This window comes from Scaptodrosophila lebanonensis, unplaced genomic scaffold (genome assembly GCF_003285725.1).
Source record: "Scaptodrosophila lebanonensis strain 11010-0011.00,11010-0021.00 unplaced genomic scaffold, SlebRS2 tig00001415-arrow-pilon, whole genome shotgun sequence".
NCBI classification, from domain to species: Eukaryota; Metazoa; Arthropoda; class Insecta; order Diptera; family Drosophilidae; genus Scaptodrosophila; species Scaptodrosophila lebanonensis.
In genome coordinates, this window is record NW_022060742.1 from 3,407,959 (window position 1) to 3,432,887 (window position 24,929).

The following is a 24,929-nucleotide window of genomic DNA, read 5'->3' on the forward strand; positions in this document are numbered from 1 at the left end:
AGATGATATTGGAGAGAAGTACTCAATATTTTACTTACTTGGGCGGCTTTTCAATCGTGCGATATTCTTTAAACGCCAGTAGCTCGCGCTGAATGCCTTCCAAAGAATTTGGAAAGTCGCGTTGCTCCAACTCCAGCGTTTTTTGTCTGATCCAGCTTAGTAGATTTGTGGTCAGTCGTTCGTATTGCATTTTCTTACGGTCAGCATCCATCAATTGGCCCACAATCTGCAATGCATTAAGTGAGTTAGTGAATGAGTGAAGGAGCGGTTCCACTACTTTCTAGGCCCAACCCAAGGGCAGTGTCGACTACAATCGTCTACCATCTGCCCACTGTCGCATCAATCCATAATGAAGTAGAGCGTAAACTATTGGCCGTTCCGCTGCAGCGAGTCACCCACCCATGGTACCCAACCCATGGCTCTACTTACATTCGCTATGCGTTTCCCGCTCTTCTGTTCGTTCTTCATGCGTGCAAACGTGTGATAGTAGGAGGCCACATAGGTCAAGATCGATTTCTCGTCGGGCCTCGCCGAGTCAACGTCCTCGGCATCCAGCAAACTAAAAAAAAGCATACATTATAGAAGTTTATGAAAATCTGCAACTGGCATACAAATCCAAATTGTTAGCTCACCTTGGTATGCCCAATTCATTGGCTGCCGTATCGAATGCATGATTCAAATTATCCAAATTTGAGTTCTTCGAATTGACAATAGTGCTGTATTCAAACAGATCGGGTCGATGTGAGTGTATGAGTGCATTGAAACCCAAACCAGAACGCCATGATGATGTGAAGTCCACAATATTAACGCCTGGATAGCCATGCGTCTTACGCTGACACCACAAAAGTAGCGCATCTTTGGCGGAACGTTTCTCGCTGGATTCGTTTTCTTCATCCTGTAATAAAAGTAATTTTTAGTACTCACATATTATAAGGCCACTTTTCATAAATAGTTACCACATCGATTTCAATTTCCTGAATTTGAAATCGCAAAATGATGGTCCAGATGAGACCCAAGATCAATCTGGGATTGCCATCGACAATATCCTCAGCACCAATGGACTCCAAGCGTACCTAGAAACGAAATACAAGTATATTGGAATCATTACGCTTTCTGTTGTTCATTGCAACAGCAGAGGGCAGGACAGTAAGCTCGATATCAAGTTACGCATAACCTGATTGTAAGCAGCACGGGAGGGGGTCGGTCGGTCACGTCACGCATTATCAGGTGTAAGCAGCGACGGTCCCAGGTGCTTGACCCATCGCTCGCTCTCTCATGTGGGTCGCATTTGAATTTCTAGTAGGTCATGGCATGGCAGGCAAGAAGCCAAGAAAGCATACGAACTCGTAAGTCAACACAAATACTCGTACTATGTTAAATATGCTAGACAGAAAACGTAGTTAACGTATAAAACGAGCCCGAATGTGGGGAGGAAGATATTTGATTTCAAAAGGTTGTTCCAATGAAAATAACTTAGTGTAGGAGTTGGAAATGGGAGTCAAAAAGGCATGAATTTGAAATACGATCGCCGTTTAAAAATGCGGTAAAGTCTCAATCTGGCTATTATAGAATTAAGAGTATTTATCAGATGTCTTTTGTGTACATATTTCCTTGTAATAACTAGCTTAGATACTTTAATAATTTAAAAACAAGAGAGAACGCTACAGTCGAGCAAGCCCGACAGTGAAATACCCTGCACCCAGGTGAACTTCCGAAACTGAGGTACATGCGCCTCTAGCAGAAGCAAAAGGAAGAAGAAGAGCGAACTTGATGCTGCAGCTTGTGGGCGTAGTGCCGGAGTGAAATTGTTTCGCTAATAACTTTTTTTAGAATTGACCGGTTCGGATTAAATAGAATTGAAACAAAAGTAGATAATTAAATGAAAATTATGTGTGCAAAGTTTGGTTAATGTAGCTTTTGAAATGTGTGGCGGGGGAAGGGGGGAAAATTCCAAAAAATAAAATAAACTCGTCCTTTCTCGGACCTAGGAGAATTTGGATACCAAATTTGGTTATTCCAGCTTTTACAGTTTCCGAGATCTTTGCGTTCATCCAGACAGACGGACGGACGGACATGTCTAGATCGATTTCTCTCGTCATGCTGATTGAGAATATATATACTTCATGGGGTCGGAGATGCTTCCTTCTGCATGTTACATACTTTGCACAAACCTAATATACGCTTTTACCCTACGGGTACAGGGTATAAAAATATTTATTTGAAAAGGTACTATTTTTTTGTGCTTGCATTTAACAGATTACTAATCTAGTTTTTTTCGTGTAATCTAAACTTGCATTAATATTGAATCATACTTTAATACTTATTTCGAATGCTTATTAAGAGTCTTTAGTCTTCAGTCTCAAAACTAATGACTTGGTTTCGCTGCAGTTGCGTTAGTTTTGTGTTTCCATTGAAGAAACGTGTTCCATTGCCCGGCTCATTGAGTGCAGGAAATGTAAAAAGCATGCAACTAGCCGGCTTTAGGCAACAGCCCATAAACTGTAAAGTGCCTTTAAATCTATAACTAAATGAGGTAACTAATACGTATTTACAGTTATAATGGCTGAAGATTTGTTGTTGTTGTTGTTGTAGCTATTGGGGAGCCCAGCCCAAAAACGAAAACCAATTAAAATGCAATGAATGCCGCAAAAGACAAAAAGTCCGACCAGCATAAAACACAAAAATATCAAAGAAAAAACATAGTAAACTTTCACTACACACACACACACTCACACAAATACTGTTGTATTGTTGTTGTTGTACAAATGAAGTGTATTAAATGTGCATTAAAAGCAAACACCATTGTTTCTAATTAGATTAGGCTTAAAGCAAGACTAGAAGCTACCGCAACGAAACTATGTCACGCGCTAAGCTCAACAAAGAGATACACCAGGTATCTACAATATGTATCTATCTATGTATTTGTGTTGCATGTGTGCTAAGGCTTCTGTTGCCCCACACCACATGCTCGTAAGATCGACTAAGCCCGCAGCAGCAGCAGCAGCAGCAGCTTCTGCTATAGCTTCGCTCATTCATGGTGCAATTAAAATAAAATTCATGAAATGAAAGTGCGGAAAATATACCGCACGAAAACGCTAAATAAATAAAAAGCAAGCAAGCTATATACTTGTACTCTTTTTGTTGCCGTTGTTGCTTCTCTGTTTCTTGTAATGTGCATTAGAAAGTATGCAAATATTTTAAGAAATTGTCTGAAAATTGCTGTAAAGAGGGGAGAAATATGAAAAGCAAACGCCAAATAAAATTAAATGCCAGCCAGTCAGCCAACGAAGGTAATTAAATATATATTTCGTTTTTGTGCTGTTTTGCAAAACTTTCAGCGCGGCTGTGGCCAAAGTGTCGTTTGTTATGCTCATGAGTTGCGGCAACAACTACAACAACAACACCTCATATGGGAAACAAGGCACGCAATGGCAGCACGCAGCACGCGCAGCTGCACAGACCCGTCAAAGTCGCTGCGCATGCGTCGTCAACGCATCGTAAACTTGCACTTTCTATAAACGCGCCTCTCCAACTCATGCATACATATGTACACACATATATACGAGTATACATATATGCATGTATGTACATATGTAGGCATTGCCACTCACTCTCTCACGCTGTCTCACTATGCATTTACTAGATACAAGTATATGTATATTTTTACTCACCTTGGTGTGCAAGAATGCCAGACTCTTGTTGACATTTTCAATTTTATGTACACGCATGCGTCCGCTATTCGGCTTGCCCAGTTTCTCCGACGATATAATCTCAAGTAGTTTAAGTAATTTAATACCATCGGCTAGATCTGTGAATAGGTCTTCGACCTCCATTTTGGCCTGTCAACCGAATAGAATAGATAGCAGAGGTAAAAAGAAAAGCGTTTAGAAAGTGATTTTCCTCACATGTCTCTCTCTCTCTCTCTCTCTCTTTCTCTTACCTTGATCAAAAACGAATTCATCCATTTTGTAAATGTCTTCTTCTGTATGTGTAAACGTTCCTCTTGCAGCGTCTTAATGCGTTCATTTTCAAATTTTATAATGCCATCGCGTTGCGTCATGTTGGCGGAGTTGCGATTTTGTGCCTGCAGCGTTGAGTAACCTCCCGGTTCATATTGTGATGCTAAAAATAAGGAAGAACGCAGAATAAGTACACAACATAGATTACACTGAAAAAAGGACCTAAGCCAAGCTCAGGGATTGCTTAGAGTGTACATTTTATAGCCATAACGATCGTTTTTCGTTTCACTTTCAAACTAGTAAAGTGTACTTAATGAAGAAACTAATATTTTTAAATGATTGCAATGTGAGATTTTAATAAGTTCAAAAAAAAGGAAAATATTATATTACAGCAAATATTTCCAGTCCAATTTTTTAATGTCTTCTTTTTTTGTCTTTTCAATCACTTATATATTACTTATTTAAAAATCAGCTCAAATATAACTTGAATACCCGATAATACTTGCATATAAAATCGAGTTTTCCAAGACTGAAAGCGATTTTTAAGTAACAATAGCATACTAAGTAGTTGCGAGTCAACTTGATTTTTCTCTCTGTGTTAAAATGTGTATTTTGATATTTACATGGGCAGCCTTAAAAGTGCCAACCGTTTAGCATTTGTTTTGATTGTTTGTGTTAAGCGACTTAGCGGTGAACGCATTAAAAAATCAATAGACAGGTAGAAAAACATATAGTTCGTGACAAGGTAGTGCAAAAGATTGTACGAGAGATCGACGAATGACTATGACAAATTTCATATAAAGACACACACACACACATTCATTTGTATGAGTCTTGCCTTAAAATGATAACCAAACGTCGCTTATCACAAGTTAATATTGATGACCATAAAAATGAAATGGCTATAAAAATATCATAGCAAGTAGTAAGACTTTATATTAATTTGCACATACTTGTAGAACTAGCAACGGAATTGCTCAACTTTTTAAATAGAACAAAGCGTAATGTCTGTTTCGAAATAGAGTTTTGATAGAGTTCGTTTAGTAGTTTGTACCCAGGCATTAGTCAATGCTGGTGAATTGTTTGATAAGTAGTATGAGCTGTACTACTAGTATAGATATGGTTCTCAATGCTACAGATTAGCCTTAATATAAAACTTCCCCAGCTCAACATTTAACAAAATAAATATACATGTACATACATACATATGTATGTATGAATATACTTTTGGCAGTGCCGTAGTACGGTTTGTTATCAACAAAAAGCGGTCGCAATTATTTCATCGTAAAAAACAATTTTATTCTTACGTAATGCTTAAATAGAAACCACAACCACATAACAGGAAACTACTCCCAACAAATTTTGTGCATTCATAGAATTGGAAGCATATGTAACAAATTTCACTAAAATTTAACAACGAGTCATTCATCAAATACTTGTATTGTCGGAATTATAGTCTTATCACTTTTTTTCGAGAAAAGAGTTAACAGATAAGCCCTTGTCTGGGTATGAGAAGGGTTCAAGTTCAACACCTACCCAAAGATTGACGCTCGTAGGAGATATAGCGACGATATTCATGGCGCGAAAAATTTGAACGAGTTGAGGCGTTGCTATCCATTTCGGCAGGAATTAATTTTGGGTGTCACCGAAAAATTGAAAATTTTGCGTTTTTGAAATCAAAAACATTTAAGCCTAAAGGATAATTTATGTTTAACGTGTTTTCGAAAATAATTTAGAATCTCGCACTCTATGTTCGAATAAGTTGAATCGTTCAGGTCGCAGCAGTTCTTTACACTGTCCACGCCGTTCGGTCACTGAGCTTTTTTTGTTTTTTGTTTTTTTTTCGGGTAAATTCTTAGCTTTACCCTTTTGCTTATCTTTCAACCTGCTAAGAGCAATAGCCGTTAAACGTGAGAGCAAAAAACGAAAAAAAAATGAAAGTAGCAAAAATTCCTTGGGACTCTATGGTGAATTCTTTTTATCGTTATCATACCGAAGCTCTTAAAAGATAGCGTATGCCACATTTTATCAGCAACGACATGCTTAAATAATTGCTTACTAGAGACGGGAGAGAGACGGGGAGAGAATGAGAGAGAAATAGTGAATATGCACGTAAATCTTGATGGAGACTAACTAACTAACTAAGCTTTTCTGCTTCGTTTTTAGCAAAAACAAATGATACAAGCCTATAACTTATCTTATCACATGATACCTCACTCACATACCATGGGCATATGTTGCTTTATAGATTATGTCTCACGCGATATGAAGTAACTAATGATACCCATGAATGGTACAGTGGGCCATAACTTTAGAGGCGCTGGAAACATGGAAGGACTAGATGTTTTTTCATTAATAAACATAGTTTATACATACTTGTAAAATATTAGACAAATTTATCTACGCTTATTGTATTGTTACTGGGGACTTAAAGGAGCTATACGTTTGCTATAATTTTAAATCATATTTGGTATCTACCTAGAGCTTAAGAATTTAAAAATTTGATGATGTATTTCTCTTCAGCTTGATTGCTCATGGAATGTGTTATCTGGATGTTTTTGAATTCGCTGACAGCCACTAACTATCCCTCCCTTCGTCATACATTTTGGGTTTTACCAAAAACATAAGATTAGCCCATGGTGCATACTTTTTGTAACACTTGGAGTTAGAATAGTTATTTATAGTCGCTAATGCTTTGATGATATGGAATTTCCATAAATTTTTGTAGCTAACTAATACATTTTTGTGTTGCAATATTTTTAATCATTATGATAGGTCAAGTCCTAATAAAATCTTCAGATACCCTCTTGCTCAATTTGTTTATTCGAAGAGAGAAAATGGATAAAAGAGTTCCAATAACGAACTACATATTTTGCAGGTATTACAGTTCTAAATTTGTAATTATAGTAAAATAATAAGACAATCTAAGCGTTAGGCAAGGTCTCTCGCTCTATCTGAGGTCATCTAAAAGGCATTTGCAGTATGTTCTGTAGACAAACAATACTAGATAGATAAATTCGCTTGCTTTAGTGCAAATAATGGCAAAAAAGAAATAGAAAATCAATTAAGAAGAGGTGAAAAATAAACAATAACTGCAAACATTGGAGTGACAATAAACTTTACAATTTGCCGATAACAGGTGCTGCGTAAACTTTCTTATCAGTGGCAGTTCTGTGGCTTTATTTGTATTTGTTAATTGAAAGCGAATTGGGGCATAACTTTAGGCTTAACAAAAAAAGAATAACATGAATCTTCACCTCAAAAATGCAGACTATAATCAGAAAGAAGAATATGAACACTTTTGTAAATACTTGTATTAAATGTTTAAAGAAAAAAAAGAGTGCTAATGTTTATGTGTGCTATAGCACCCTAGTTCGGCTATAGATCGGATGATTGCAGAGGAGAGAATACTTGCAGCTTCCATATCTAAGAATTCTACCAGGTACTACCGTGGAGTATTTGGTGTAGAGTGAAGGACAACGTTGTTGGATTTGTCATTTGCTATTACAGCAAGCATTACAATATATTTCAATTTATTCACTTTTCTTAATATTAATATTATGAATATATGAATAATGTTAAGCTTTATGAATTTCCAAGTGAGGTAAAGATATCATAATGTTAAGAGTCCTGTACAGCATCAAAATCATATTCATACACATATAGCTTGTTTCATTTTAAATCAGTGAGCGATTGTAACTATTCCTTGTTTGTTCACAAATACGCTTCATTTTTTTAGTGGCATCCAACAGCTGCGAGCAGTCGTAGACATGTCTGGACTATTTTTAGTAAATGGCAACAATAAAACAAACGGCAATCATAGCATCCTGTTTACTAGGATCGCTAGACAAGGGCAAATGTTGCGCATGCGCTGCCAACGCGACAGACACATTTAACACATGCGGCTTACACATGTGGCAGCAGCTGAGCTCGAAAATTTGATGCCCTGCATCGCTGGCAGGCACATTCTGAAGGTTGTTATTTATAAATAGAAGAAAGAAGTGCCATTAAATTAAACAGCGGTAGCTCTGGGGGCTATGTTCTACATAGGCAAGCAACTTCCCTGCTGATTTGCCGGCAGTCTGTCGTCCAATAACCTCACAGCCAACGCCGCTCCACATAAAATTTGCATAAATCAATAAACATTTAACATATGCCATTTTTATTTTTTGCTGATGTTATTGTTGTTGTTTTTCTCCTATTCAAACATGAATTTATATGGCAAAAATGCAAATCATTTACAAGCGCGCATGCGCCACAGCATGGTGAACAATTTTGGGCTTTAATTAAATGTTTGCGACTGATTTCGAGAATTATTTTCTAGCCCGCTCAAAAGTCAGGGTCGGCTGATTGAAAAAGATAAAGCTCAATTTGACTGTCATTTCTTTTGTCTGTGCGTTTGTGTCCAACACTAATTTCTTTGTGTTGCTGTTTTTCGCAAAAGCTGTCTAGAATATTGAAAAACTAACGAAAATAATGAGACGTGTAGAATGCAAAGCTGTTTTTGTTGCTGTCGTTGTTAACTCTTTTCATTTTATTTTTTGTTGTAAATTTGCGTTTCTTCTGCTGGCTGTTGGGTATTGTCGTTTTCGAAAATTCGTGCATAAAATTACCTCATCAGGCAGTTGGAATTAAAATTCCGTTTTAGACTCAACAAATAAGCCAGTCAGTCTGTCACAGACACAGTCACAGTCACAGTCACAGTCACAACCATAGCCACAAAAGCAAAAACAATGTTATAAATTCTTTTATTTGTGCTCAGCATGCTAAACAATTTTCGAAAAACAAAAACAAAACTGCCCTAAAGAGAAAACAGCAATGAAATGGGTTAGAACTTTGCAATATTTATTGCCATGACGTGCCGAAAAATGTGTGTTTGTTTTTTATTTTAATTTGTATATGGAATATTTTGGCATTAACATTTTTAAATGGGTTGGCGCAGGTGCCTAATGACACCTTGGCTTAGACATTTGTTGGCAGTAAAAGGTTTCATCAAACAATTTATAAATATTTCAAGGCTTCAAATATAAAGAAAAATAGAATGCATTTTTATTAAAATACCCAATTTTGACAGCTGACATAAATGGATGAATGGCAAATGCTTGAGTATCTTATAGTATTATAGTTACTTGTGGAATGTGTATGATTTTTTTCAAGGAAATGCTTAATCACATACAAGGTGCGTTAAAAGGAAGAACACAAAACTGAAATTTTGCATTATTTTATCTTAAAGTATTCGCATTTCAGAGTAACACAACGTTTTGCACGAACTAGTGTATTAAGTCTGTCGGACAACATGTCCTTCACGATGCTGGTGCATTCATTTTGAGTGGATTCCACGTCCTTTTAGGAATTTTACGAAATGGTTATCGTCCAACGGACCCAAATCAGGTGAGTGGTTTAACTGCGATTTTTGTCTTAAGGCCAACTGGAGGCCTTCCTCATTTGATCTCTTCTTTTGAGTCCCACATCTCATAAATTGCTGCAAAATATCTATTCTTTATTATCTTGTTGTGGGATCTTATCGAGCAGACATACATACTGTATGATAAAATCTTGCTAACGGACTTTTTGTCAAATCAGTTTCAGTTTCAACCTCAATTTGAAATCTTTTGAGGGAGAAAACGGAGCAAAACGCTTTGCATTTGTAATGCTTAAAAACAAATAAAAATGATAAAGATAAAACCTTAAGTAGCTTTTAATCGTTCGATCAAATCGCTAATACATTATTCGCATTGTGTTAAGCCAGCAGCTATTTTGCAAAAAATGCTGTCGGTATTAATTTTTTGTGGCTGAGAGAGTTGTTGCCAAAAATGTATTCATTTCGATTAATGCTAAAAACTATTCATAGATGAGAAATCAATCAAAGAAACATTTCTGTATCCAAGAACTTGAATGCGTTTCCTGCATATTTAAGCAGACGAGATGTTGGCTGCGGAACGCTCTTAATTTTAATATATACTTGTAAAAGAGAACTATGTTGAGCTTGCTGCATCAGCATGATTAGCAAAGAATTATAATGTCTTCAAATTTAATCAGATTAATTGACGAAATGTGTGTGCTATTAGAAATAATTGTCGCTCTTAATCTGCAAATTCTCGTAATTCGTTTCGATGGTCGTTATACTTGTACAAGTATATTATTTATTTAAGCAGCCCTGGCTTTCAACACAGAAATATGATTACCGAACTTTTGGCTCATTATTGTCATAACTACACTATATACTCATAATACATGCTTCAATGGCTTGTCTTCACTTCGATGGCTCCCCTCCATCCATGAGTTGCTGTTGGCTTTTGTTCAAATTGAAAATGTTATGTGCAAAAATTAGTCAATGGTGTGCGAGCTCGCCATGCTTCTTGCCATTATTTGGGCTTTGGAGTACGGCTTTTGGTATGTTCATTGTATGTTTGGCATTTGTAACGCCCCCGGCAACACCCGCGCCCCATCGTCACGCAAACACACACACACACACACACACACACATACTATCATATCTTGACATCGACATGAGGCTAACGTGCAGGCACTATTTATGACATCATCAGACGCAGCTGTGCGCTGCGCGCCTGCGCGCAAATCTGACAGCTTGAGCATGTGAGCTGAGTTCTATTGTTGTTGTTGTTGCTGCTGCTGTTGTTGTTATGTTTAGCTGCTCGTTCTGCGCATGCGCAGCTACTGTTTATTAGCTGACCACGTTTTCTCTCTTCTATTTCATTCCATTTCAGTTTTAAGGCTGCTGTCGCTGTCGCTGTGGCTTTGGCTGTGGCATGCAAATTAGCGGCTTTAAATCAGTTGAATGCCATTGTGGCGCTTCATTTGCTTTGCAATTTGTATTATATTTACAAATAGATCCCAATTAGAAATTGTGGGGGCAGTTTTTCATAGCTTTGCCCCACAATCGAGCATAGATTTGCTGACACAAACGAATTGACCAGCATATACGAGTCAAATTAAATACTTCTCTGATGACATCATTAGCTTTGCAATCAATAGAAATCTATTCGCATGGATGTTAACAGCATGGCGCCGAATTTTTTCTACAAATTTCACTGATCACACAATAAAAATCAATTAAAAGGGAAATGTTTGTTGTTGCCATTATTATGATTTATAAAACTGATTTGAATTGTGCTCTCCTCAGGGGCGTGCAGCGAATTTATTAATTTTAATCGAACCATTCCCAAACAGAGTCGACTTAGCCCGTGCATAGCATCATCAGGACTGTCTATCTGTTATAAAAAATAGCATATATACATATATAGTATATATATTAACGCACATAGTCATTAATTATATGGCAGAGATTGTTACAGTCAGTCACAAGCACGCGTTGGCTTGTTGCTCATTTTAATTGTTGTGTGTAATTAAAATTCGTTACGGCGGATATAGGCCTATTAATCTGAACGGTTACGGTTTGTAACAGATGAGGCCAATTATGATATACGAGTCTGTGCTGGAGCTAGTGCTGGCGGCTGAGGTGTTAGAGTTCAATCATAGAGTAAACAAACTGGTTGGCAAAAGTTGCTAGCAGCTGCTTTCGCAAAAGGTTGGCGAGTGCTAAAGCATTTGATTGATTTCCTTTTACCGATTTTGTTCAGTAGTTGAGGGAAGTGCCGGCCAATTAGAGATGCCTCCGAGCCTATCGATAGTTATTAAAGCAACTGATACGATGGCTTAGTTCGATAAGGAATAGAGGCGCCTTAAATGCCAATAAAGAAATACCGACTAATTAATGTATTGTCTATTTTCTTATCATCTTAATATGCGGCTCATTAGGGTTATTATCTTATCTAATTTTGTAAACAAAAGGAACTTTATTTCGTTGCGCTTTTATTGCTAGTTCACTTTTCAATAGAAACGCGTTTTAGTGCGCTCTATTATTGATCAATGATTATTTAATTTAAATCATACTGATATACCAATTGGCAATATCGTGGAACTAATAGAACTAATAGATAGATGTAATCAAATATCTCCATAGCACAGTTCACTAACAAACGTCTATTCGTAGTTTTTAAGCTTTCTGCTAAAACTGTAGTTAGTTCTACAGCCGCGTAGCCATTTAGCGTGCTACAAATCTATTAGATTTTACAGAGTTCTCAATAAATCATGGATTGATCATTGATGTCTGAAATGATTCCATTCCGTCCCTAGTTCAGATTGGCCGTGCACTGTAGGCAGTACTAGGCCAGTTTCTTTTTTTGTTAATATATTTTTACGTTCATTTGTTAAAGTTTAGTTCTAATGTATTTGATTTAGATAATAAATAATCAGATTTAAGCTCTTGTTCCATAAATATTAAATGAGTTCACAAGAAAAACGTTCGCATCTGACGAGCGTGTGATCATCACCAAAGTTACGGCCCATCTAATTAATAATTATTATCTAAGCTCTTAGCTCTCTACTAGGGCAGCTCAGCTTCCTACTTAAGTCGCTGTAAGCCGGCATGACTTAATTAAGCCCGCTTTCTTCCTCCTTTGCAAAAACCTGCCGCGCAAATAAGCTCCAACACGTGTGAAACCCAATAAGGCGTTGCTGACTCTCAAGTCGTGACTCACGTTAGCGGCTCAACCGGCAAAGCTTTATTGTCGTACACTAATGACAAACACTCATGACTTATGGAAAGACAAATATTTGCAAACAATTCTAACGCTTAGTGTATCTGAGGGGGTAACAAATTCAATAAATATTTCCGTTGCTGTGCAGGAAGTTAACAAGAAATTTGCCATCGAAATAGACTTAACTGAACCGCACTCATGTGAACTGAGTTATTTTTGAAGAGCTGTCATTATAACCCAGAAACGAAGCTCGCTATCAGCGCCCCGATTGCCCCATTTGCTCTACTTTTAATTAAAATGTACCACAAGACGACAATCACAAAATATCAGGCTACAAATTGCTCATGTTTCCCCACGAACATTTCAATTTCATTTGACAGTTGAGCGTCATTCTTTATTTCATAGCCCGGGCTACGGCCCGATGCCTAATTTCCAAGCATAGTCGCAAGTTGTATCTTAAAGATGGCAAATGAAATTGGAATCATGTGATAGGGTGGCGGCAACCCTTGTCATAGATAAATACTGGCCCATTGCCTGCTTTTGAATTTTTAATTGGCTGCCATTGGATCAGCTGCCGAACCCCTAAGCCTGAGGCCGTAGGCCCAACGTCTGAACGTCCCCTCCACATATATCGAGCAGTCTTCACAGGCGGCCGGCCCATTTGCTGTTTACTCAAGTGCCATTATAGTTTTTATTATTGTTGATGTTTATTTAAAGCATACAGCTCATTCGAAAAATAAAGTACTTTTAAGCAAAATGTTAATTGTCAACAGAGTGGAACAAATTTTCACTCATTCAAAAATATTGTTCACACAAAAATTCTCTTTTCAAACGTCTTTTCCTTTATGATCTTGTTAACAATATGTTGTAATAATTTTAAAACGGAAAAGTTATGTATTTTAAATCAATTTCAAATGATTTCTATGGGTTTTTTACAAGCCAAACAGCTGCTTGATATTTACAGAATTGACTGTAAAAAATATTATAACCCATCAATTTGATTTCATTTTCAAGAGGCGCACGTTGCGCAAACCGCAGAATATTCATATTCAATAGTTAGCACATAATCGAGTATTGAATGTGAAGCACAGCCAAGATCCAAGATAATTATAGCAAATTGCTAACGACTATGGAATACCCTGCACTTTTTTGGGGACATCTGTTTTAAACGGTTCAAGAAACATTAATCCTCATAAATCATGCAAAACAATCATGCCAAAAATGTTGTGGCCTACATTTTGGAGGCCTAGGCCTGGGCTTTGGCCTTAAAGAGTTAAATGAATGCACGTCAAGATTCAAAGAACAGCTACGTAACGAAGGAACCCCAGCAAGATCAAACCCAAAACGGGGACTAGTTCCACAAGTGATATTGGTAAGTACGGCATTTTTAAGATAGCTAGGATAATTTGAGTCGGAGGAGTCTGCGTGATGTGTTCTTAGCCGAGTTAACAGACAGGCTAGATTGGTTTTTTCCCGCATAAGTGTGGTCGGAAAACAATACAATAAAGTGGATATACAAAAGAAAGAGCGCCGACTCATGTCCGTGAATATAAATTTGTTTTCATGGCCTATAATACAGAAGTCCGATTTCGACCGTTTCTATGGCTGCTTGGCTGATGTTAATACTTACTTATTTATTTCAATGGATCATGAATATATGTAAGTAGTTTGGTTATAGAAAATGCTGTAAATTATTTATTCATACATTTAGTTTTATCATCATAAAGTTATAGTAAAATGTGTGATATTTTAGATTACAAATAAACCAGCCGGTTTATCCAGATAACCGAAAAAAGAAGCGTTGGAGTAACAATGCTTCTATTACGTACCTCGTCACAAAAACGAAGCACCCTAACCATTTTTTGTTCAAGGGTATCAAAAGTTTAAAGTTACATGACAAAATTCATTTTTGATGACGTTATTTGCACAACGAATTGAAAAACCACAAATATTTTTACTGTAGAATTTCTTCTATGTTGGTGTATATGGTTTGTTTGTTTATTCGAAGTGCTATGCATAAATTATTATTAAGTGGCTTTTTGATGGCTTCATAAAATGATATATTGAGGCACACCATAACCTCAAGCGGCCGTTTGGCACTGAATAAAAAAGAAAAAGCCAAGCAATTATTGCATTAATTGTCAACCTTTGAGGAATATCTACTGTTTTTCTCATTTCTTTATCTATAATTGGCGGCCGAAGGCTTTAACACTTTTATCTCTTATCTCATTTCAATCTCCTTCATGTCTTTTCTTTGCTTAACACTCCACACGGCTTTTCTTGTCATCTCGAATAATTTCAAGAACACCTCGTTTATTTGGCAAATTTTTGGGGTCTGCTGCACGATGGTGTCTCGTATATTGTGGCGGCATATGCAAATTAGTTATGAAAAGGGGCCTTTGACGAAACGGGAAATGGAAGAACTTCACATGCATGGCCATTCACTCGTTCCCTCGATTATTTACCTGAACACATGATGAAGACGCGACGCTCTGCTTGTTGGCCGGCCCTGAGTGAGGGTCATAATAAAAATGGTAAATAAGTAAGCCAAACAAACAGAAATCAAACCAAAAAGTCAGAGAGAGGGAATACACAAAATTCACGCTACAATGCTAAAAAGCCGCAACAATTTCACGAAAACGGGTAAAAAAAAAATGACCAAAAACGAATTTTTGGAAAGCAAAAATAATAATACTACTTACTCACACAGAGCTATGGCTACGTAAAACGAACACTCAATAATTGTCTGATGTCAGCGTTTAAGCAAATATTTTGTTGTTATTTAAGCGTGTAATTTTATTTATTTTTTTTTTCCTCAGCGAACAAAAGTAACAAAAACAACAACATCGAGAACATGAATATAGCGGCATTATCATTTCTATAATTATATGCATATTTGCACAGAACTCTGTGAGTGAAGTCGCCGTTTTATTGCAAATACCCTAACGCGAAAACTCCAAGGGGTGTACTCGACTCAAATCAATTTATGTAACACAGATAACCCTCTGTGCCTGTGCCTTAATCCGCTGCTAAGTCGAGGGAAAGAGCTTTCCGTACAGCAGCTATATATTTATGGGATTTATCAGCTGAAGTTAAGAAGAAAGTTTGTTTTGTATTTGTAACCAGAATATAAAAACTAATTTTGAAGTTGATCGGAAATCCATCAGATAAATGCAGATCTTTCATAGAATCTTTAGAGCCCTTTATTTCTCCTTTTGGGATTACATTTGGGTACTACACCTAATGTTTGTTCCTAATCCAATTAGTTTTCTAATATTAATAGCAAAAACTCCGAAATGAGAGAGGGTATAGGGGGTGCGCCATCCACCATTTTATATACACAAGTCTAGCCTTTTCAAGGTTGAGTCGTAGCTTCAAAAGTGGTTAGAATGCAAATGGAAACATTTGTATAACGCAAGCACACAGCTTGTTGTTGTTTATCTAAATGTACATGTTTTAATAGCATTTTAATTAAATTCAACTAGGCAAGTCGCGTTGAGCTAAGTCGAATCGAGTCGAGTCGAGTCGTGTAGAGTCGAATCGAGCCATAGCCAAGAATGCGCACTCGGAACTGTTTGTCATGTGTTTTTAACGGACATTTGCCGTTGCTGGAAATTGTCTGCGCATCATACTATTTAATATGATCTATGCCCGAGAGAATGGGAGACGGGAAGACGAATGAACTTAGAGACAGAGACAGATAGCTAATTAATCAAGTCGTCATACAAACTATTGTTTTCAACGCTCCCATGCCTGGCAGATGACTCAACACTAACGGCGCACATTTAAACTTGGCTCTGACATCACTGCCAGCACTGTGCATAGTGTATTTGTACATATAATGATGACCCCATTGATTTCTATATTTTTTTTTTTTTACCTGTTTATGTTTGCAAAATTTATGAGTGTATTTTTGCAGTCATTACCGATAAGTCTTGTCAATACCTATCTATCTGGTTGGCACCCTCGCATGGCGCTGACAGACAAATAGATAAAGTCCAGAATGTCCAGGTCGCCGCAACGCTGCAGCCATTCTCTTTGCAAACATATGTACATACATACATATGTGGAAAGCAAAGAAAGAAAGTCATAAATTGCTTCAAGATTACTTGAGCTAAGTCACCTTTTCCGCTTGGCCCATTACTACTATCTACATAGCGTCGCGGCTAATACCAATTTAGAAAATACAGAGACATGCCGTTTTATTGTGCAGGGGCTCTTGACTCTCGACTCTAGACTGTACACTCTGGCCTCTTGGTTCATAAGTAGTTCTTTTTTTAGATACTAAGTAGTCGTAGTTGCAGCACAATAATTTACATTGTTTGTCATGCAGTGGCAATGTCAGAGGAACAAGAAGTGCCAGCTGACGTGAGAATTCAAGCGGAAAGTGTTTAAAAGCTAATGGTTTTTGTGATCATCACCGGTTTAGTTTTTCAGCTAATTAGGCTGTAAACGTGCTTTATCACAGCAACATACTTGAACTTTAAGTCAATTACTACGGTTTTTGTTGTAAAGCCTAAGTACAAAAAAAGGCATATTTTCCAATATACAGATATACGTTATATTAATATAAGCACCATATTCTCTCCCGATAAGTCTCGTGAATATCAAGCCATTATTTTTAGCTCTTTTCCGCAATGTCTGTGCTTTGTTTCCCCAATATTGCATTTAAGGTGAGGTTAGGTTGGTCCCTTCGGTTTTTAGTGGACCCTTTTGTTTTGGTATTTCTGTAAAAAGTCGGATGGATGGAAGGAGCTCTACGCTTAGGATTGTGTTGGTAGCGCCCTCCCGATGATATTGAAGGGGAGCAGATGTAATATTATGAGCGAAGTGCTCTGCTTATGCTTTATTCTGCCGATCTCTGCAACTTGTAGAGTAGCGAAAGGGCCGCCGACTACGACGGCGTAAAATGTGCCGAATGATGAGCAGACATATTCAAAGAGGGAAACCCGATCCGGGGGTTGTGGGTTTCTTACATGAGCTAAGACGATTCCTGGCATTCTCCAGACTCCATTTAGGTTGATTTCGAATGAACTGTTAAAACTGTTTATGAACAAACAATTTACGATTTAATTCCAAACTTGTGATGGTATTGGAATTGGAATCCAAATCTAAAACTACGAATATTTGATTATTTGAAAAGACTCTTACTTTCAATCCATATGTTATTTGACGCCTAAAAGTTCAAATTTCATTGAAGAAATCCAAAACTGAAATCTTCAAGTAACAGAATTTTGGTCACTTACAAATTATATTCTGCTTATTCCAATAATTGATAATCATTTTAATGCAATTTCCTGAAATCTGAACTGAAGGATGCGCAAAACCATATTAATGTCATATCATCAGTTCAGGGACCTTCTGACGCCATATGCACGACTCAAGATCAAATCGGCAAGGTAAACACCATAAATAAATATCAACTATGTATGTATGTGTGAAGCTACATACTTATATTGTATTTTGCCGTTTTTGTTGCTCTTGTTGTTGTTGTACCGATGTGAAAGAAGTGGAACGCACACACAAAACGCATAACATAAAGCAAAAGTACGTTGAAGAATGCCAGAATGGTGGCAACGACTGTGGCACAAAAAGCGCCCAAGCAGCAGGGCTGGCCAAGCTGGCGGCAAGGTAAGCCTGAATACTGGAGCTGGGACTGGGGCTTGGCATGGGTTAGCTTGGCTTGGCTTGGCAGTCGGTAGCTTGGTAGCTCGACTGCTCGCATTTCACAGCTGTAATGTTGAGCCGGCTTGAGAATTTGGCATTTCTGTTTTGAAATTGCTTGTTGTTCGCTGTCAGACAGTCAGTCAGTCGGTCTGTCAGTCTGTTTGACTGTCTGTCCGGTTCTCTCTCAGTCTCTGTCTGTCGTTTTGTTACGCTTTTTGATTTCGATCGATTGACGGCTGCTGCTGTTGTTGTTATTGCTGCCGTTTGAGCGCCGAGGGCATAATTTATAGAACTTTACCTCTGCCATATGCAAAGCGCATAGCTAACAAAGTAGCAGAGAATGAAAAAAACAATTTACGAGTACAGCACATGCACATGCGCAATGTTGTTCTTGTTGTTGCTAAACGCATAAAAATCAATGCACCAACAGACCCAACAACTAACTAGATAGCTAGCATGGCCATCAACACCTTCATTGGGACTGTCTCTGTGTGCCTTCCCAGCCAGCTGCACAAATACAAAAGACGCTTTTATGGCTTCATCTTGCTCTTTGTCTTTCTCTGCAGCTACCATATATCCAAGAATGTGTATATACTTGTATACTACCTCTGTGTGTATTCTAGCATAGCCGCAAAGCGGAAACAAAGTGCGCAAAATGTAATTAATTGCCAACGCCTGGGCCGACAAGCCGTATATCTCATACATACATACATATATAACAGTAAACCTAGGGTTTTATGCTCGGACCCAAGCTTGAAGATCGTAATTGTAGCTGGAGAGCTCTGAGATTTTCTTGGTATATTGTTGGTTCGTTTCGCTCAAAATCGTTGCTTTCTTTCTCATTCACACACACACAATTATTGTTTAATTTAATTATTTTTATTAATTTAGGTGTACTATAAAAAGCCAAAATATATTAATCAGTCTTAAAAGAAATGAAAGTATTGCCTGAGATTCAACAATTGAATGAACAAATAGAAAAATGGAACAAGTAACAACTTTTTTTAAAATTAAGTTTTTCACATAAATGAACTAAATCTCTCTCTAAATCACTTTCACATAAATACGAACTCGTATTGTATGAAAAAGGGTGTCAAGATTTTTTTGCTTCATAATGTTGACATACATGCAGGAAATCAACCGACATTAAAAGGAATAAAAAAACAATTGACAAGTTGACAAATTTAAAAAAGACTCAAAATTTGATGATGCATTTAAATCAATCGGTCTATACTAAATTTATTAAACTGGTTGAGGTTAAACTATTGGGAGATGATGAGATTCTACAAAGAGATGATCAATGTGTAGATGTAATCTGTTCATTATGTATTACTATGAATGTACCTTGTCATTCAACTTTGTAAAGTGTGGCTTTTCTCATATACATACATGTATGACCAAGCTGGCTGGCCGATTCTTAACTAAATAAACATCAAAAGAAAAACTACTATTTGTATAGACAAGCCACGTATAGTATCCATCATCTCTAAAAAGAAAAGCAAACAGGAAGGCACTATTTACTTAAATCACATTTAAGAGAATTCGCATTTAATGCGATGCAGGTCACCAGAGCATGGCAGATAGCTAGATGATAGATTAACTGATGGGTTAAGGGTGTCAGGTTAATTGACTGGAAACGTCGGTCGCACTAAAAAACAATTAAAAAACAAGTACGGATAATTTTAAAGACATCAGTATCCAAAAGTAACTTTATACCAATTGGACCACCAAAATATAATTTTCTGCCACAAAAAGCTTCCTTGGGATTTACTTATCATACTTTTTACTTTTCATAATAATAATTTGCATGGCTGACGGATAAGTGCGCATTGAAGATGAGTTCATCTGTAGTTTTTAAGGATTTCTACGAGATGATGAAGGGAAGTACAAGTTCTAAGTAAGGATAGATAGATATAGAGGTAAGTGATTTACTGTACGTCTGTATCTAGAGTTTGTTATGAAAATGAATGTATGGGACCGTTACGATATTTAAAATACTGTATATGTATAGTACTTCCCCTTTCCAGTTCCCAAGCCCATTCACAGAATACAAAGTTCTGCTCATTTAACTCTCACGCTATTGTGTTTGTTTATTTTGCAGCTAATAAGCAAAATATTTTGATTGAGCTGGTGGCCGGCAGATGAAGTGCAACAACAACAACAACTACATAGTATGTGTAATAACAACAACATTGAGGATGCGCCCAATTTATTTGTTAAAGCTGAGCGTTATTAAATTTTGAAGGGTTGCGAGCAGCAAAACAAAGCAAACGTACGAGTATAAATAACAAAATCACAAAATGGCAAAAGCAATTTGCTAAAATTAAAGCTCAAGTCAAGGTTGAATTTATTTTCGTTAGAGCTCTAAAGAGTGTTGTGGCGATAAGGCAACAAGATGCTGGCAGGCGGGCAGGCAGGCAGGCATGATGATGAAGAATTAGTCTCGAGTCTCGAGAGAGAGAGACTGTTTCCAAACATCCATACCCGACGAAAATGCTGGGACTGCTGATTTCTGATAAGTGTTGCCAGCAGCCAGTAGGTTTAGCTAACTATTAGTTTTGAGAACCCCCGATTACGTCACACATTCTGCAGATTTCAGTTAGAACAAACAACAACAAATTCCACATCCGTTGCTTGGATTTCCTAAGCACTGGACTCGATTAGACCAATAACAAAGAACACACACACACACAAGCAAACAAAATCAACAACATTAGCACCAACTGCGAGTATTACAACCTGTTTCAAATTGTTGTTTATGGCTCGACTCTCAAAATGGTTAAGTTTAAAAGCAAAGACAGCAACAAAAGAGCAACAAAAGCATAGTCTGCAATAATACAATAAAAATTTCACTAGTCGTCTGAGTCGCCAATCGAAGCCATTTTCAAGGTTGCTGCGATTTTTCACCAACAGAACTACTTACATATATACGGGTAAGTACTTGTGTTTGTACTATTCGAGTATTTTTGTTTGTAAGCATGTACATGGCTTGTATTTACAATGCATTCGCTTGTTGCTGTTCCAAGTTTTTGGTGTTGATTGTGCAGATATTTTGGTAGTAAACAAAAAAAAGTTAATTAATTTTTTCATGAAGTTTGATGCACATACATATGTACATATGTTTTAAAAAACAATGCCTTAAGAGTAGCGATTCTCGTTTGTTCAATGACAATTGAATGAAATGTTTGGCGACAACAATTAGGCCGAGTTTTGGCGTCCATTCATAGCTTGAGAAAACGGAGAGAATCGTCTCAAAAGAACGCGAAGACAGTTCTACCAGCAGACAAGGTCACCGGGTCATTTCTTAGGAATAAATATGAGATAACATTAATTGATTCTTGATCTTTCCAAAGGAAGAACCGATTGCGCGAAAAAAAAGTATTTGGCGAAAAAGAAAGTTTTTTTTCTTCAAGTCCTGGTCATGCGTAGTTTTGAAGAAACTTTGAAAGAGTTATCAACAGATAACCATAAAATTGAAAATAACCTTAATTAATTATCTTTCCAAAGCAAAAACAATCCTTATGGCAAGATATTATTTTTTTTTTTTTATTTTTACTTAATTTGAAACAACTGTGATAGAAAAGAGTTTGGGATAACCCTGATATTGAAAATAGCAACATCTTGCTATTCTTAAGATAAAATATAATCTGCTTCTGGTAAAACAGTGTAGCTGTACGCAAGATTTGTGGAATATTTGATGTAGAGCAGAAGCGACTGATGATGGCTGCTGTTTTGTGCTGTTCTGCTTGTTTTTGCCGTCAGATCTCTGTGTAAACAAAATCCCTTTTAAGACATGCTTTCTATACGCAATATATGACTAATAGTGAATAGTCTGACGACCAAAGAGCAGGCACACATTTTATTTCCGTGCAGCCAGACACATGCGCTGAAGTTCCTTGCACCCAGAGGCCCCTCCTAAAGAGCTACCAACCAACCATGCATCCAACTCTACTATATCTCTCTCTCCTACGAGTGCTCGTATGTAGAATTTTACGGCCAGCGAATGTAAACAGCGGAGCCAGTGGAAGACCAAGACCCCCATTCTTCAAATCAAAGTTGCAGCAGACAAAATTTACATTAGCACGTATGTACATATGTACAACTATATACATATATATGTACTCGTACTATATACATATAGAGTATTGCATTGCGATTCCGTTGCAAATCGTGCAAATGTTTACCCTTGTTTGTAGGTGTGTTTCGAGTGCATTTCCTGCGCTAACTGCGATACAACAAAATTTTGGTATTACTTAGCATATTTTTGACTGCATTCAGACAACAACAACAACAGCAGCAGCAGCAGCAGCAGCAACAATATTATAAAAAAAAGAAAGCAAAATTCACAGCAGCAAGTTAAGTAGAAAACCAGTTTAAAAGCGCGCCGTTGGCGGCAGCGGGCCAAAGATTGTTATAGTAGTTGTTGTATTGTTGTTTTTGTAGCCTTGAATGTGCATTTTTTGTAAAGCTATGTATGTAAGTCGTTGCTGCTGTTTTTGGCGCGCGCCTTCCACAAAAAACAAGTCGAATAAAAGGCCAAAACCTCAAATTGAAAAACACTTGGCCATATGCAATTGTTTGATAGACAAGTGAAATGCTTTTGCCAAAGTGCACAGGAGAGTGGAAAAGAGAGCCAGGGAGAGAGAAAGAGAGCGAGAGCGCTTTACTGTTATTTGTAATGGCCTTTTGCATGCTGACACAAATTTGCGACCCGCATAGTTCTTGCCCGCTCTCAAATGCCAGCCAATCGGAACTATCGGGTAAGTTTTAAAATGCAAATTGGAACGCTTTGTTCCACATACTATATATTTATATGTATATGGCACCAGTGTATTTAAGTAGCTTTAATTGAGTTTAATTCTTGCTCTTTTGTTATCAAATTGGGTAAATACCGATAGCTAGATAGTGCCATTCAGTGGCTATAAATAATAATGAAATCACGATATTGATAGACGCAATGAAGCCATAGAATGCAGTGTTAACTGAAATTGTCGTATTATCTGGCACCTGTTGGTGGTCTAATCTCAACGAATTCTATGAAGTAACTCACAATTTTAGAAGCGTTGTTCACATCTTTCGAGTTTCAAAGTACTATACAAATCGAATGGAAAAAGTTTATACTTAATGTGATGGTCCTAAGTGGTAGACATAAATGTTTGTTATTATTTCATACAAGAATAGTTACAAAGTAACTTATTAGATAAGAAAGCAGTCAAAATGAATGCCTGCGACACGTTAGGGGACTTAACAAAGTCGAAACAGTTAACTAATTAAAGTAAATAAATGATAAAAACTCAATTCAAATCTAGTTTAATACTGGTTCCCAATAGGGAAGTATACTTAAAGATAAATAGAAATGCAGATTCCATTTAGATCAATTTATTTGCGGCAATCAATCATGGCAGTGCCTATATGTGAAAAAAAGTCCGTCTTATAATGATTCTGATTTGAAAACAGATGAAACCGAATTTAATCAGTTTATTTTATATTATTTTAATAAAGAACGTCAGATAAATCAGAGGAAATGTACAATTCAATGAGAATCGAGGAAAATACACATTTACATTTCCTCGTTTTAAAATCTTGAAAATAGTTAAAAAGCTTTTAAAGCCCCGTTGAGTTATTCGGGTTGGTCAATCTTTCGTTTCCGTTCTCCAGAATTGCTTGACCCATAGCCTTGCGGATCTTGCAAAAATTCCCGGACGGCTCCAAACTAGTTTTTTAACAATTTCCCGAATGTCCACATTTTTGTCTTCATAATTTGTTACTTTTTTATTTTTTGTCTTTACATGAAATAAAAGTTGTACATGTTAAAGAGCTGTGTATAGTTGTCATTGAAGCTTCGTTCTTTCATACAATTTTATATATTCTATAAAATACAATGTCAGAACATTTGAAAAAGGTTACACGCTCATCCCACACCCAACTCGTCTCGCTTTTCCCACGCTTTCCGGGAAGTCTGGTATTCTATTTTGTTTTCTAAATTATCAGATCGGTGGATCATTCATCATCATTCAAAATCGACGTGTCAAAGCAAGCTTATCAATTGGCAAAAAAAAAAAAACAAAACATGCCAAAGCCTTTGCACGTCAACTAAATTTTATAAATATTTATAATACTCATACATATGTAGTATATATATTAATATTATTATTGATATGGGTACTTAGTATATTTTATTGCCGTTGGACTTAGTTTCATACTCGAAACAGTTCAGATAGTAAGTAGGTGCGATTATTTGTTTCAGCAAAATATTTCAGTCGCATTTGTCAGAACTATTTTGAACACTCTATAGAAATGATAATGATAGTGCCAATTCATTTCCTATCCCACTCATTCATAAAAATAACTTTGCAAAAGGGCTGATGAATTGCACACCACTATCAATTCATTATCCACACTTTCGCCCACACATTCTCTCTCCCTCTCTGTCCCTCTCTCTCTCTCCCTCTCTCTCTGCCGTCCTATATCACTAATCAGAAAATTAAATTTGAAGCACTTGTGTGCAATTATCATCTACACAAGTTTTGTTATTAGTTGATTGCAGTGAAGTGACCCGAATAGGTTAAAGACATTTATGAGCCATTGGTTACAAGGTTCCAAGTAGTGATGGGAACGTGTGCAAACGCACAACTTTTGCAATAGGCCGATCGTTTTCTCACGCACAGTCGCAGGCTAATTAGGAGGAGGTTATTTAATTTGTTTACCCTTACCTTAATCGAAAGGGTAAACCAGTTTCGTG

At 37.0% G+C, this 24,929-nt stretch overlaps 1 protein-coding gene across 7 annotated transcripts in view; it reads right to left on the reverse strand.

The window, feature by feature from the left end:
* Positions 1 to 24,929, reverse strand: part of LOC115632378 (spectrin beta chain, non-erythrocytic 5) — a 42,491-nt gene that overhangs the window by 14,441 nt on the left and 3,121 nt on the right. For 6 of the 7 annotated variants that reach the window (XM_030529504.1, XM_030529505.1, XM_030529500.1 and 3 more), the window contains exons 1-7: positions 5,496 to 5,592; positions 3,941 to 4,122; positions 3,672 to 3,839; positions 957 to 1,073; positions 633 to 895; positions 430 to 559; positions 39 to 226 (exon numbers count right to left, since the gene is read on the reverse strand). In XM_030529504.1, coding sequence (XP_030385364.1) covers positions 39 to 226; positions 430 to 559; positions 633 to 895; positions 957 to 1,073; positions 3,672 to 3,839; positions 3,941 to 4,122; positions 5,496 to 5,577 — 1,130 coding nt within the window. In that variant the 5' untranslated portion in view covers positions 5,578 to 5,592. Of the gene's footprint in view, positions 1 to 38; positions 227 to 429; positions 560 to 632; positions 896 to 956; positions 1,074 to 3,671; positions 3,840 to 3,940; positions 4,123 to 5,495; positions 5,593 to 24,929 lie in introns of those variants that run through there. The other variant, XM_030529501.1, reaches the window with a different exon arrangement.